This window comes from Cervus elaphus, chromosome 20 (assembly GCF_910594005.1).
Source record: "Cervus elaphus chromosome 20, mCerEla1.1, whole genome shotgun sequence".
NCBI classification, from domain to species: Eukaryota; Metazoa; Chordata; class Mammalia; order Artiodactyla; family Cervidae; genus Cervus; species Cervus elaphus.
The window spans coordinates 120,617,161-120,632,556 of NC_057834.1; the positions used below are offsets into that span (position 1 = coordinate 120,617,161).

Here is a 15,396-nt window from a genome sequence, read left to right on the forward strand (position 1 = left end):
GCTGAAACATAGGCAGAGAAGTTATGTGGCTTATTAATCTCCCAACAAACTGAAGGTTAAAGGATTTGTACCTCTGCTACCAGGTTCACCCTTAAGAAGGGTGAACATTACATTAAAATTGGTATACAACTAAAACAATATCACAGAATTTTAAAACGTGGTTTCCTTGGTCCATATTTGCTATTAAATACATCCTAAAGCCTAGGGAGACTACAACACATTCTAAACCAGTTACTTAGAAAGAAATTCATAGGAGTTTCCCTAAGGGCTTCCCTGGTAGCTCAGGTTGTAAAGAATCCACCTGAAGGAGACCTTGGTTTTATTCTGGGTCGGGAAGATCCCCTGGAGAAGGGCTAGGCTACCCCTCTGGTATTCTTACCTCGAGAATCCCCAGAGACAGAGGAGCCTGGTGGGCTAAAAGGGAAAACATACAAATTAAAGCCGCTTTTTCAAGCTGAACAAAATAAAAGGACAGTTCAATAATGCCAACAAATCAAAGGTTAAGACATACCTTTTTCTATTTCTTTCTGAAACCAGATAAGAACACTGAAAAATATGAACCCTATATTCACACATTCTATGCATGTATCCTAAAAATATAATAATTAACCATTATTGAGCACTCATTGGTATTAGGCTTTGTAGTAAGTGTTTAACTTATGGATTAACTTATTAAATCCTAACAATGAAATTGGTAATGAAATTATCTCCACTACATACACATGGGGTGATTAAGGCTTAAAGAATTTAAGTAACTTGTATCCGGTCACAGAGTTGGACTCTAAAGTCAGACAATGACTTAATCACTATACATTCACTCAAGAAGTATTTCTTTAGTATCTCCAATATACATGTCTAGAAACTGGAGATACAGCAGTAAGGAAAAACCAATTCAAATTCATATCCTCATTAAGCATATATTCTAATGTGTGAGAACGAGAATAAATATGTGACAGTCACAGGTGAATAAAGGACATACTAAAAAGAGGGGACGGAAGTGACTAAGAGTGCTACTTCAAAATAGCTGGTCAGAGGGGATCGGGATGGGGAACACATGTAAATCCATGGCTGATTCATGTCAATGTATGGCAAAAACAACTACAATATTGTAAAGTAATTAGCCTCCAACTAATAAAAATAAATGGAAAAAAAAAATAGCTGGTCAAGGAAGGCCTCTGAGGAGGTGATATCTGAACAGAGACCTAAATGAAATAAGGAAGCCAGTCATATAAACATATCCAGAGAAAGAACACCTCAGGTAGAGAAAACTACCAAGTATCAGTTCAGTTGCTCAGTTGTGTCCGACTCTTTGTGACCCCATGAATCACAGCACGCCAGGCCTCCCTGTCCATCACCAACTCCTGGAGTCTACCCAAACTTATGTCCATCGAGTCAGTGATGCCATCCAGCCATCTCATCCTCTGTCATTCCCTTCTCCTCCTGCCCCCAATCCCTCCTAGCATTAGGGTCTTTTCCAACAAGTGAACTCTTCGCATGAGGTGGCCAAAGTACTGGAGTTTCGGCTTCAGCATCAGTCCTTCCAATGAACAGCCAGGACTGATCTCCTTTAGGATGGACTGGTTGGACCTCCTTGCAGTCCAAGGGACTCTCAAGAGTCTTCTCCAACACCACAGTTCAAAAGCATTAATTCTTCGGCACTCAGCTTTCTTCACAGTCCAACTCTCACATCCATACATGACCACTGGAAAAACCATAGCCTTGACTAGACGGACCTTTGTTGGCAAAGTAATGTCTCTGCTTTTTAATATGCTATATAGGTTGGTCATAACGTTCCTACCAAGTATAGAATTTCTCAAATAATTTTTAAAATGTCCTCAGGCAGGAGCATGCTTAATATATCTGGAGACCATCAAGGCAGCCACTGTGACTACAGCACAGTAACAAGAGGAAGAGAAGGAAATGAGGTTTGAGAAGGCCTAGAGGCAGATCACATAGGCACTTATAATAGGACAAAGCAAGCACCTTCAACTTTGATTAACTGTGATGGAAAGCCACTTTTGACTAGAGAGGGTGACAAATTTTGACTTTAGCTTTTACAGGATGATACTGCTCTTGCTGTGTGCAAATTATCATTATCATAGTTGGGGGGAGGGTAGAAGAATAGAATCAGGAAGACAGGTTAGGAGACTTTTATAGTAACCCAGATGGAAGATGAAAGAGGCTAAAATTAGACTAGTGATGGAGCTAGTGGGGAAAAGTCTTATGCAGTTTGAATACTGCACCAACCAAAACTGATGGGCTGAATGTGGAATATGAGGTTTAGAAAAGAATCAAAAACAACTTCCATATTTTGCTTTGAGTGAATGATTTTGTTGTTTAGTCGCTCAGTCGTGTCCGACTCTTTGCGACCCCATGGACTGCAGCATGCCAGGCTTCCCTGTCCATCACCATCTCCCAGAGTTTGCTCAAGCTCGTGTCCATTGAGTTGACGATGTCATCCAACCATCTTACCCTCTGGTCACCCCTCCTCCTCCTGCCCTCAATCTTTCCCAGCATCATGGTCTTGTCCAGTGAGTCAGTTCTTCACATCAGGTGGCCAAAGTAATGGAGCTTCAGCTTCAGCATCAGTCCTTCCAGTGAATATTCAGGACTGATTTCCTTTCGGATGAACTGGTTTGATCTCTTGCAGTCCAACAGTCTCTCAAGAGTCTTCTCCAACACCACAGTTAGGAAGTATCAATTCTTCAGCACTCAGCCTTCTTTATGGCCCAACTCTCACATCTGTTCATGACTACTGGAAAAACCATAGCTTTGAGTATATGTACCTTTGTCAGCAAAGTGTTGTATCTGCTTTTTAATACTCTGTCTAGGTTTGTCATAGCTTGAATGATAGTGCTGTTTATCGACATTGGAAAGACTGAGGGAGAAGCAGAATAGGAAATAAAAACAGGGTTCAACTTTGGACACATTAAGTTTGAAAGGTCTATTAGCTACCCAAATAGAAATGTTACACTCACAACTGAAAAAAGGAGTTAGAGCTCAGAGGAAAGTCAAGACAAGAGGGGAAAAGGTGGGAATCAACAGCATACAGATGAAATGCAAAGTAATACAATCTAATGAGATTACAGCAGGAGAGAGAACAGATTGTAGAAGCAGATTAAATACTAAGCTCTCTGAAGCACTGGTGAGACTGAAAGAAAACCAAGAGAGCATGGTCCCAGGAGCCAAATGATGGAATGATCAACCAAGTCAAAAGCAACAGGTTGAGTGAGATGAAGACTGAAAACTGGCCACTGGATTTGACCAATGATGACCCTGACATAAGTGCTGCAGTGGAATTAGGAGACTACAGCCTGATTTGACTGGAATGGGTTCAAAAAAGAGTAAGAGCAGAAGAAATGAAAGATACAGATAATTCTTTCAAGTGGTTTTGTTCTAAAGAAAAGCACTCTCTTATTCACAGACAATTATTTCATATCCCTTGCTCGTTTGCCTGAATAACTGCAAGAGTCTCTTGAGTGGTCTCTCTGCTTCCACATACCCATTCAGTCAGTGCTCCTTAGAGTAGTCAAACAGATGGGATTAAAATGAATGTCAGATCACGTGATTCCTCTGCTCAAAATTCTCCAATGGCTTTTCATCTCATTCAGCACAAAAGTCAAAAACCTTACCCTGTAAGACACTTACCCATCTGAACCTCTCCACAATTCAGCCCTCCTCTCCCCATCTTTCCCCTTTGACCTCACCTACTACTCTTCCTCTCACTCACTCTACTCTAGCCATACTTGGGCTCCTTGGTGTTCCTCAAACAAAATTTTAGAGCTAAAGGGATGCTTCCAGCCTAAAGAGCTTTCTACCTCTACCAAGTATACACTTCCCTCAGAATTGAAATGCCTGTTTCTTATATCCTTCAGGTCTTTACTCAAACATCTCATTCCAAAGAGATGTCTTTCATGATAATGCTATTTAAAGCCATAACATCTCCCATCACTCTATATCTCCCTTTTCTGCTTTATTTTCTTCATAGTATTTATCACCGTATAGCACAGTACATATTTTACTTATTTCTTTTATTATCTGATACAAGTGTACCATAGACAGAGTTGGTTTAATCACAGTTGGGATTTTCTCAAGTATGACAGGTATGAAAGAAGGTACTGAAGGTACATACATAGGAATAATTATGATAGCCCATGAAATATTTAGTTGGACAAGGATGAAAGTAGAGGCATGAGGTGACCAACAATGAAAAGATGATTTAGGAAAAACAAAAATCAACAGGCTAGAGGTTACAAAGAGTTTGAACAATTTTTGGAGATGAATGAATGCGAGCTACAGAAACAGAACATGATGTGAAGGTCAGAGTGTGGTAAGCTCTAAACTAAGATTTTAGAAGTGGAACTATTACTGGTAAAGATGAAATATGCCCAATGAACATGGAAGCAGAAAGTTCAGGTTGATATCAATTTTTCTCATCATTATTTACTATATTTCCACTTTATATAGGGTCTTCACTGGTGGCTCAGCTGGTAAAGAATCTGCCTGCAATGTGGGAGACCTGGGTTCAATCCCTGGGTTGGGAAGATCCCCTGGAGAAGTAAATGGCTATCCACTCCAGTATTCTGGCCTGGAGAATTCCATGGACTGTATAGTCCATGGGGTCACAAAGAGTCAGACACAATTGAGCGACTTTCACTTTTACATCACCACTGTATATATGGCTATATATAGCCATAGTGCAGAGAAAAAAGTTTGGGGAGTTGACAATGAGGTACAACATTGAAACAAAAAGGCGGTCAACTATGTTGGACTAACAGTGCATCATGTGTAAGTCCTGACTCCCGGGGACACCTAGTCTCTGCTCTCCCCTGAGGACTTTTTCCTCCACCCCCAGGGCTAGCCCTTGACCCAATAACCTGGTTTTCAAACCTCTTTGGAACCCCAAGTACATATATAAGAGAAGAAAAACAACCAATACCTGCTGATAAAAAAGATAATTACCAAGGTACCATGGGGGTTTTACCAAAAAGTACAAAGCTAGATAGCAAATTTAGCAAAGAACCATATAGTAGCTAAGACCATCAATGAAAGAAGCATAGTGATTGCAGTACGAAGCTGCCTCTAACAGTCCTAAACATAGGTCACCATGAGTAACTGGGGTGGAAAAAGCTTTTAGGCTGATCTTAGGTTAAGAGGCTGGAGGCAATAGCACCCCACTCCAGTACTCTTGCCTGGAAAATCCCAGGGACAGGGGAGTGTGGTGAGGTGCCGTCTATGGAGTTGCAGAGTCAGACATGACTGAAGCGACTTAGGAGCAGCAGCAGCAGGCTAAGAGGCATCCAGTAAAACAAAAATGGGAAAAATCTGTAAGCAGATGTATCCTACGCTCATCAGGGAAAACTGTCCAACCTGCTTCAACCATCCCAGGCTCTCTGCTCCCAGGACCTTTGATGAAATCAAATCTTCCAAAGGTAATAGGTCTTCAGGGCTGGCCCTTACTTAGATTACTTCGGGACAAGATGGGAGGAAAGAGTTAACAAACACTGTATTGAAAACTCATTGTCATTGCAGAGGTCAGACTGGAGTAGGTGCGTGCTAAGTCGCTTCAGTCGTATCCAGCTCTTTGCGATCCTAAGGACAGTAGCTTCCCAGGTTCCCCTGTCCTCGGGATTCCCTAAGCAAAAATACTGAATACTAGAATGGGTTGCCATGCCTTCCTCAAGGAGATCTTCCTGACCCAGGGACCAAACCCGAGTCTCTTATGTCTCCTCCATTGGCAAGCAAGTTCTTTATCACTAGCATCCCAATGGCTCAAATGATAAAGGATCCACCTGCAATGCAGGAGACTCAGATTCGATCTCTGGGTCAGGAAGATCCCCTGGAGAAGGGAATGGTCACCCACTCCAATATTCTTGCCTGAAGAACTGCAAGAACAGAGGAGCCTAGCGGGCTATAGTCCATGGGGTTACAAAGAGTTGGACATGACTGAGCAATTAAGCACACACCTTCCATTGAAAACTTAGTGTGAGTACCTGCTCAATCGTGTCTGATATAGCCTGTAAGGCTCCTCTGTCAATGGAATTTCCCAGACAAGAATACTGGAGTGAGTTGCCATTTCCTTCTCAGGGATCTTCCCAACCCAGGGATCGAACCAGCATCTTGAGCATTGGCAGGCAGATTGTTTATTACTGTGCCACCTGTAAAGCCCCTGGGAAAACTCGGAAAAATTCTCAAATGCCCATGTCTTAATTACCATGTCCTACACTGTATCCTCCACACAGCTGCCAGAGTAACCCAGGTTAAAAAAACAAGTAAGACCATCATACTCCCCTACTTTACTTTTTAAATAGTAGTAAAGATCTTCTACTATCGAGGCTCTTTTAGGCTCTAAACTCATCATCTATGCCTCCAAGTTCAAATTCCAACAATACCAAACAACTACATTTCCCTACAAAATATACACAGTTTTCCCTCTGTGTGTTTTCTGCCCTGTGCTTTTGGGCCTTCCTGATAGCTCAGTTGGTAAAGAATTTGTCTGCAATGCAGGAGATCCCAGTTCAATCCCTGGTTCAGGAAGACCCACTGGAGAAGGGACAGGCTATCCACTCCAGTATTCTTGGGCTTCCCTGGGGGCTCAGCTTGTAAAGAATTTGCCTGTAATGCAGGAGACCTGGATTTGATCCCTGGGTTTGGAAAATCCCCCAGAGAAGGGAAAGGCTACACACTCCAGTATTCTGGCCTGGAGAATTCCATGGACTATATATACAGTCCATGAGGTCGCAAAGAGTCAGACACGACTGAGCAACTTTCACTTCACTTTGACTATACAATAACATTACAGTGCCGAATAATGATTTTCATGAAAAAAATTTTGAAAATTCCTTAATGCTGCTGAGAGAATTCTAGAAAGTAAAATTGAACTCCATCTTCCTCCATCTTCAAAAATGTCTCATTTTCTTTACTTACCTATTTCTCTCTTACTACCATTATTACTCAACTCACCCAAATTCAAAATATTTGAATCATTTCCTGTTCATTCATTCAGTTAGTAAATAATTATTGTGCCTATTGTGACAAAGGCCCTGATTACGTATTATGGTATATAAAATGATGATATAGTTCCCACCCTCAATAATTTACAACTTAAAAGCAGATATGAAATAACATAAAATGAATACAGAAGGACAGAAGTGCTATTTATGACAGCCCAATCAGAGAAAAGCAACTTCACAGAACAGTTTCTGTGGCATGAGTTAGGCCTGGACGCTTGAGTAGAATTTCAATGGGCAAAGACTATGAAGAAAGTTTTTCAAATAGATAACTAATTAAAATAAAAATATGAAAGTGCCTAAGGAGGAAACAAATATTTACTGAGTGCCCATTATGTACCAGTTAAAACACTAAAGGCTGGTACAGTGATGATTAAGACGGCCTCTGAGGAGTTTTTCTCTGATGAGAGACTGACAACCAGTTAGGATATTGCTCAGGATACGTTTCAAGTGCCAGCACACATACATGTTTCTAGTAAGTATTCAGACTAATAACTATGTTTCAAATATCATACTAGGCCCTAGGTGTATACAATAGTAAATGAAAGAGTCTGGGCCTCAAAGAACTTGCTAACAAGAGAGAGAAGCTATTTCAATAATGTATGCTACAATGGATACAAAGCAAAGTATTGGGAACCAAGAGAAGGGGCCTCTAACTGATTCTAATAAAAAGTGATGTTTCAAGTAGACCTTGAATGCCAAGGTCTTCAAACTTTATTCTATGATATTAAAAAGCTAATGAAAGTTTCTAAAGATAAAGCAATGAATTGATCATTTAAAAATACTTATTTGCAACTCAGACAGGCAAGGAGTTCCAATCATCTTTATTAGAATATAGAATAAATTAGAGGCTAAAAGGCTAAAAGCAGAGTAAATGCAGTTAAGATATTACAACAACCAAGACAAAAGTTTATAAATGGTGTAAATTAAGGTGATGACAGTGAGCACAAAAATTTGAAAGAGATCATGAAGACCGATCAGCAGAATCTGGAGAAGGGGGTCAAGGGAGAGCAAAAAGACAAAGACCACGGATATAATTTCAAGTTTGAGGACCACAGCAAGGAAAGACACAGGGAGAAGCACATTTCAAAAGAGAATAATGGAATCTATCAATATTTCAATGATACAGTAAGCCACTAATCCAGAGATCCAAGTTCTGCATCCTGTTCAGAAATTATTCCTAAACACCAGCATGGTATAACATATAACAGCATTATTCCATGTCAGGAGAAATGAAGAACAAAGTCATTTCTGAAAGGTAGATACCTTGGTGATCAGCTAGGTTTTTACTCCCTGAATAAATGGAATAATCCATCCCACCTCATAACACACAAAATTTAAATTTTTTAAGTTTTCAACAAATAATTTCAAGGACACTATCAAATTATGAAAACCACAAATGTTAAGATCACAAATGCTGAGAGTCTAAGGTGGAAATGTTAAGGCTAGAAATGGAAATATAGAACTAAGAAAAGAGGTCAGGCCTGGAGACTACAAGGAGGCTCTGTGACACAATGTCATGAACAAAAAGAACTACAGACCCTTTGGCTCAGTCGGTAAAGAATCTGCCTGCAATGAGAAGAACTGGGTTCGATTCTAGGGTTGGGAAGATCCCTTGGAGGAGGGCATAGCAACCCACTCCAGTATTCTTGCCTGGAGAATCCCCATGTACAAAACAGTCGGACACAACTGAACGACCAAGCACAGCACATAGGCCCTACTCCGTATCCTAAGTACTTGCCATGAATAGGGTAAGCCTGTTAAAAAACAAAACACAATTAAGAAAAAAAAACCCGTGGACTTCCCTGGTGGTCCAGTGGTTAAGAATCCACTTGCTAATGCAAGAGGCATGGATTCAATCCGTGGTCAGGGAAAATTCCACATGCCAAGGGGTAACTAAGCCAGTGTGCCACAACTACTGAGCCTGCACTCGCAACTACTGAGCCTTCACGTCACAACTAATGAAGCCCACATGCTCTAGAGCCCAAAAGCTGCAACTACTAAGCCCATGTACCCTGGAGCCTGTGCTCTGCAACAAGATAAACCACCGCAAGGAGAAGCCCATGCTCAGCAACTAGAGAGTAATCCCCACTCCCGGCAACTGGAGAAAAGCCTGAGCAGCAACAAAGACCCAGCACAACCAAAAGTGAATAAATAAATAAATAAAATTTTAAAAACAAAGAATAAAAGAAAAAATCTGGGAATTCTCTGTTGGTTCGGTGGTTAGGACTCAGTGCTTTCACACGCAGGGGCCTGGGTTCCCCGGTTGGGAAACTAAGGTCCTGTAAGTTTCAGCATGACCAGAAAAAATAAAAAGAAAAAAGCTGAGGACAGAGAGGAAACACATCCTCAAGGAACATACTGGAGACAGCGACAGAAAACAGAAAAAGACACCCAAGAAGCAGTCAGAGAAACAGGAGTGGAAAAGACATTATGACAAAAGAGAAGAAAACATCAAAAGAAACACATGGTCAAGAGTGACCAATAGTTCACAGAGGTCAGAGAAGAGGGAGGTTATCAGCTTTAGTCATTTTAAGGTCCCCAGGACTGCTGCAAATCTTTCTGTGCAATTCTTTCACAATGAAAACTTTTCACAAATAGCCACATATTATTTTTCAACTTAAAAAAAGGAAGTTTTAGCATCTATCGTGGAACATTTACACAAGGGAAAACTATACAGCAGTGAAAAAGAACAAGCTTTTTCTAAAAGAACATAGATGAATCTTACAGACATAGCTGAATGAAAGAGTACAGTCATAAAAGAGTTAAGCTGAATGATTTAATTTATATGAAGTTCAGAAGAGGCAACACTAGTCCATGGTGATAGAGGCTGGGTGAGTGGTTACCTCTAGAGATGGGTAATACCTGGGAGAAAACACAAAGGCACATTCTAGGGTACTGGAAATGTTTTACATCTTTATCTGAGGAGTGGTCACATAGGTGTATTCATTCTGTAAAAATTCATGGGCTCCAGGTTGGATGCATGAGACAAGTGCTCGGGCCTGGTGCACTGGGAAGACCCAGAGGGATCGGGTAGAGAGGGAGGTGGGAGGGGGGATTGGGATGGGGAATACATGTAAATCCATGGCTGATTCATGTCAATGTATGACAAAAACCACTACAATATTGTAAAGTAATTAGCCTCCAACTAATAAAAATAAATGAAAAAAAAAATTCATGGGCTCAGTGAACCTTTGATTTGCACTCTGTAGTCACATCACAATTAAAAAGTAAATAAACAAACATACAAGTTACTGATGACCTTGAAGACATCAGTTTGGGTAAAAGCCAAATATATGAGGACTGTATACAAGGTGAAGAAGCTGAGAGAGTGAACTGTTGTTCAGTCACGCAGTCGTGTCCAACTCTTTGCAACCCCATGGACTGCAGCACGCCAGGCTTCTCTATCCTTCACCATCTCCTGGAGCTTTCTCAGACTCCTGAATATAAACTCATTTTTCAAGAAGGTTGCTGGTTAGCAAAAATGAGATTACAAAGCAGCTTAAGTAGGTTACAAAACTCAGGGAAATCCTGTTGTCTTGCTTTTATTTGTGGTATAATACAACAAGGGCCTACAGAAGATAAGAGGGAATGAAATAAAAAACATAGAGAAATTAGCCTGGAAGAGGATAAGTACTTCCTTCTTTGAGATTTAAAAGGATGAGTGAACACAGAAATCCTGAGATAAAGGGGAAGAAATCAAATAACCTTGAACTCTTCAGTGAAGCACTGGATAAGGTAAATTGGACCAGGTAAACTGACTAAGGAAAGGATCTGGGTTTTAAGTACTTTTTAAAATGTTTCAAATAGGAACTGCAGAGAATATAAAAGACAAGGTTGAGAGAGAAAATTACAGTAAGAGGACAATCCTCAGCTGCATGAAAGTAAGGGCAAAGATAGCAATGGCACAGTCTACTCAGCACTGGGTGGAGAATACAAGATAAAAAACCAACAGTGGGGGAAAGTCCAAGTGCTAACATGTGCATCACTGAAACTATATATAATAATGATGTCTATGGAAAATACTTATTTAACATACGGGAAAGGTCTCCTGTTAGGCAGGAGACCTAACAGGACCCTTCAAATCTCCAAAGATGAAGTCAGTAGGGTCTTGAATAGTATGTGCAAAAGGGAAGCTGTCACTGGAGTCCATTACTACAGTACATTTTTCTGTAAATCCCACAAGATCAAGGACCATGCAGTACTCACTGAACTTCCTACAGCTACTAATGACAACTTCTCCCTGATAAAACTGACCTTTATCCCCTACTTCTAAATAACCCACACTTGATTAATAAATTAATATATAAACACATCCTGTCCATTCAGAAACTCCACGAACTTTTTGCATTTCTTTCTGTTTTTTCACTAAGATATTTTCAGTGGTAAACTCCTATAAGGCAGAGACTAAATCTATGAATTCTCTGCTCACAGTACTGCCTTGGGATTGCACACATGCATCCCCAAAGCACATGTTTTAAAAAGTGCTTTCTCGTGAAATGGATCATTACTGGAGAGAACTTTAACAATGGCTAGAAACATATTCCAACAAGACTATAACGATGGCCAAACTAGAGAACGCTTAGGAATGACATCTTTTTCACAACTGTCAAGGCAACCTCAAGAAAATAAGATAACATTTACTATATCAACTGACTCTCCCTACCTTACACTTTTTGCCCCTCTGGATAATCCCTCCATACCCCTTTAGTAAGCCTATTCTTTGCACTTCATTTACTCCCAGCCCACATTCCGGAGTCCCTTCTTCTCCTCCAGAACCCTTTACCTCAAACGCCCATAGGACCATTTTTCATCCCTACTCTCTCATCTTCCATTTCTCCACTCCGCATTTTTCTGCCTCTCCAGACCTCCCATTCCTCCTGCCCAACTTCAATTCAGTCCCCACCCCTTCAACTCCCCCAGCCCAAATCTTCCCGCCCGAGATAGCCCTCCCCCATCAGTCCCACTCAGGCTCCCCCTCCCCATCCTTTCCCTCCGAGACCCCAGCGAGCCCTACCTGCTCCCTGACTTCGGGCCCCGCGGGCCCGGTCCGCTCCTCCAGTCGCTGCCTCCCGGGCGGCGCTCGCCGGCGCGGGGGCAGGGGCAGGGGCAGGGGCTGGGACTGGGGCAGCTCCGCCGCCCGCTGAGCCCCATCGTCCCGGCCGGCTGCCGGCGGCGGCGGCGGCGGCGGCGGCGGCTGCGGTCGATCGCGGCAGCGGCTCCGCTTCATATCTGCGGCTGGGCCCTGCGGGCGTCAGCGCCGCGACTGTCCCGGCCCCGCACCGCCCCGGGCCGCAGCGCTGCCGCGCCAACCACCTCCCGCGGCCACCATGGCCCGGCGGGCACCCGAAGCCACCGACCCCAGCCCGTAGCTCCTCCGCGCTTTCTGGGGCCTCAAGGGCCGCGGCCTCCTAGGGGCTCCTTACGCAGGCGGCAGCATCGCCGCAGCCTCGTCCTGTCCCACCCGGCACACGCTCGGCTGGTCACCCGCCGCCGCCGCCGCCGGCTCCACGGCAGCCGCCCGCCCGCCTGCCTCTGGCCGGGCCCCGCCCCTCCTTTCCCCTCGCGCGCGCGCACCGGGAGCCCGCCCGCCACCTCCGGCCGCGCGCCGTCTCCCGCGCACGCGCCAGCGAACGGTCGCGAGAGACCCGCCCTTGGCCCCTCCGCGTGGTGTGTGAGGGAGGGGGTGGAAAGCGGAAGGGGGCGGGGCCCTGACGCGCCTGTGGTTGCCACGGACGGTTCATTGATTCTTTCATTCGTCCATTCACGAAATTGTGTGCCAGGCCAAGCTAAGTGGTGCGGATCTAAAATGAATTAGAACTGATCAACGTCCTCAAGGAAGTAGGTGGAGAAGGACCAGGAGCAGCAAGAAGATAAAGGAGACAACTAGTGAACAGAACACGAATGCGTGCCTTTTTGTTAAGCACCTTCCAACCAACTGTCATCTGATCGTCACATCACACTTTGAAGGCAGGTCTGTTCATTCTCCTGTTACAGATAAGAAGACCGACGAGAAGTGACATGCACCAGGTCACTGAGCAAGCTAGACAGAACTCAAATTCTGGCTTTTCTGCCTCTTTCCACGGTTTCCTGCTGCTTCCAAAAAGTAAGACAGGATGTGGAAAGTCCTATAAAAGAGGAAGAAGCAATTGATTGCTTCAAGGGGAAAGGGAAGATAAGCTTCCAGAACATCGCCATGATTCCCCACTGACAATGAAGTCATCACGTTATAGCCCAGTCCAGCCTGGCCACTGCGAGTCCAGCTATGGCCTGGGCAGCTCAGCCTGCCACTTTCAGTGACTCATCTGCTCAGCAACGTGGCTGTAGCTCAGCCCTGTCTGGCCTCCTCCTTCTGGCTTCAGCTGGTCTGTCACAGCACCGTATTTTTCCTCTTTTGACTTGACAGGAATGCTTTCACAGAAGCATTTCCTTAAGGGGTCCCCCTTTTTTTTCCTGAGCCTCTTCCCTGAACCTTTTCTGAAAGGTAATAATAAATAACATTATAGCAAAACTACTGGATACCAGACAGTGTGCATTCAATTCACACATATGTAAACAAGAGGTAAGTTGTACTATTTCCAGTTTACAGTTGAGGAAACAGGTTCGAGTTACATAAAATGTTCAATATGACACAGCTAATAAGTGCAGAGCCAGGACTCAGACCAAGGTCTATCAGATATCAGAGCCTGCACACACAACCAGTGCATTCTACAGTCAGTCGTCAATCTGCTCCTTATATTCCCTGTTTCAGTTCCTCACCACCATCCACCCCTCGTTGCCTCAACCAGAAACCTAGAAGTCATCCTGTACTTCTTTCCTCCCCCTCCTGTCCCCACATCCAATTAATGAACAAGTCTTGCTTCTTCTGTAACCTTACCACCTCTCCAATCTGTCTCCTCTTTACATCCTACTAGTACTACCTCACTTCAAGTCTTATCTTCTCTCACCTACTTGACTAGGAAAACTTTCTAACTAATTCGTCTACATCCAGACCCTTTCTCTTCAAACCCATCCTCCAATAAGCCTTTACAAGAATCTTCAAAAAACATGTTACTTTCTTACTTAAAACAGTTAAATATGTTTCCATGACCTTCAAAATGAAGTCTACCACTGAACTTGGTATGATTGGCAAGGACATCTGAAATCTGGTCTCTGTCTATGCCACCTTCTCCTATTAATTCCTGTGTGTATGTGTGCTTAATTGCTCAGTTGTGTCCAACTCTTTGCAACCCCGTAGACTATAACCCACCAGACTTCTCTGTCCATGGGATTCTCCAGGCAAGAATACCAGAATGGGTTGCAATTTCTTCCTCCAGGGGATCTTCCTGACCCAGGGATAGAACCCGCATCTCCTGCATTGTCAGGCAGATTCTTTATCATTGAGCCACCTGCAATTATTTACAGTTATGCCAACTGTTTGGGCTTCCCTTGCGGCTCAGCTGGTAAAGAATCCACCTGCAATGCGGGAGACCTGGGTTTGATCTCTGGTTTGGGAAGATCCCCTGGAGAAGGGAAAGGCTATCCACTCCAATATTCTGGCCTAGAGAATTCCATGGACTGTATAGTCCATGGGGTCACAAAGAGTTGGACATAACTGAGTGACTTTCACTTTCACTATGCCAACTGTTTATATTTCCCTGTATGTACAGAGTCTGACACATTCTCGGTTACAGAAACAAACTCTGATTACCCTAAGGGGGGATTATTAGAAGACTATATAGAGGGCTTCACAGAACAGAGATTGGAAGATCAAGCTTATGAAACTAGCAAGAAACAAGGAGCCTCTCCAGAGAACACACTAGAGACAATTTTAGGACAGTGCTGTCACCAGTGCTCCCATACCACCACCAGCCAATGTGCCATGCTGCTGTACAAAGGGATTCTAACCTTCTCTTCTCTCTAATTGCATCATCATTCCAGATTCACAATCTCTGGCAAGAGAATTCCCTGGCTCAGCCTTGGCAACTTAGGGACCAGAGCTCTACTTCAACCGCTTACCTTCCACTGTAGGACTGGGAAAATCAGTGTGGCACATACCCTTTGAGGTTGCCCTCATGATCCACCTCCTCTCCAGTTTAACCCTTTGTGTGATCCCCTTCCCTTGAGGTGGGTGGGACCTGTGACTTGCTTTTAAATAGCAAAAATGGTATGATATCACTTTTGTGATTACATTATATTACATTGTATAAGACTCTGTCTTTTTTTTTCTTTTTTCTATTTTTGTATAAGACTCTGGCTTGCTAACAGACCCACTCTCATTTTCATTCTAATGGCTTGAAGAAGCAAGCTACTATGTTCTGAACTGCCTATAGAGAAAGTCATGTGGCAGGAAATTGCAGGCAACCTCTAGAAGCTATGGGCAACTCTGGCTAAGAGCCAGCAGAAA

The 15,396-nt window shown here is 43.3% G+C and overlaps 1 protein-coding gene across 4 annotated transcripts in view; it reads right to left on the reverse strand.

The window, feature by feature from the left end:
- The window catches only part of MAST2 (microtubule associated serine/threonine kinase 2), a 203,300-nt gene extending 190,729 nt beyond the window's left edge, over positions 1 to 12,571 (reverse strand). For 2 of the 4 annotated variants that reach the window (XM_043876746.1, XM_043876744.1), the window contains exon 1: positions 12,028 to 12,571. In XM_043876746.1, the coding sequence (XP_043732681.1) occupies positions 12,028 to 12,240 (213 nt within the window). In that variant the 5' untranslated portion in view covers positions 12,241 to 12,571. The remainder of the gene's footprint in view (positions 1 to 12,027) is intronic. The other 2 variants (XM_043876745.1, XM_043876743.1) reach the window with 1 other exon arrangement.
- Positions 12,572 to 15,396: the final 2,825 nt, after the last annotated feature.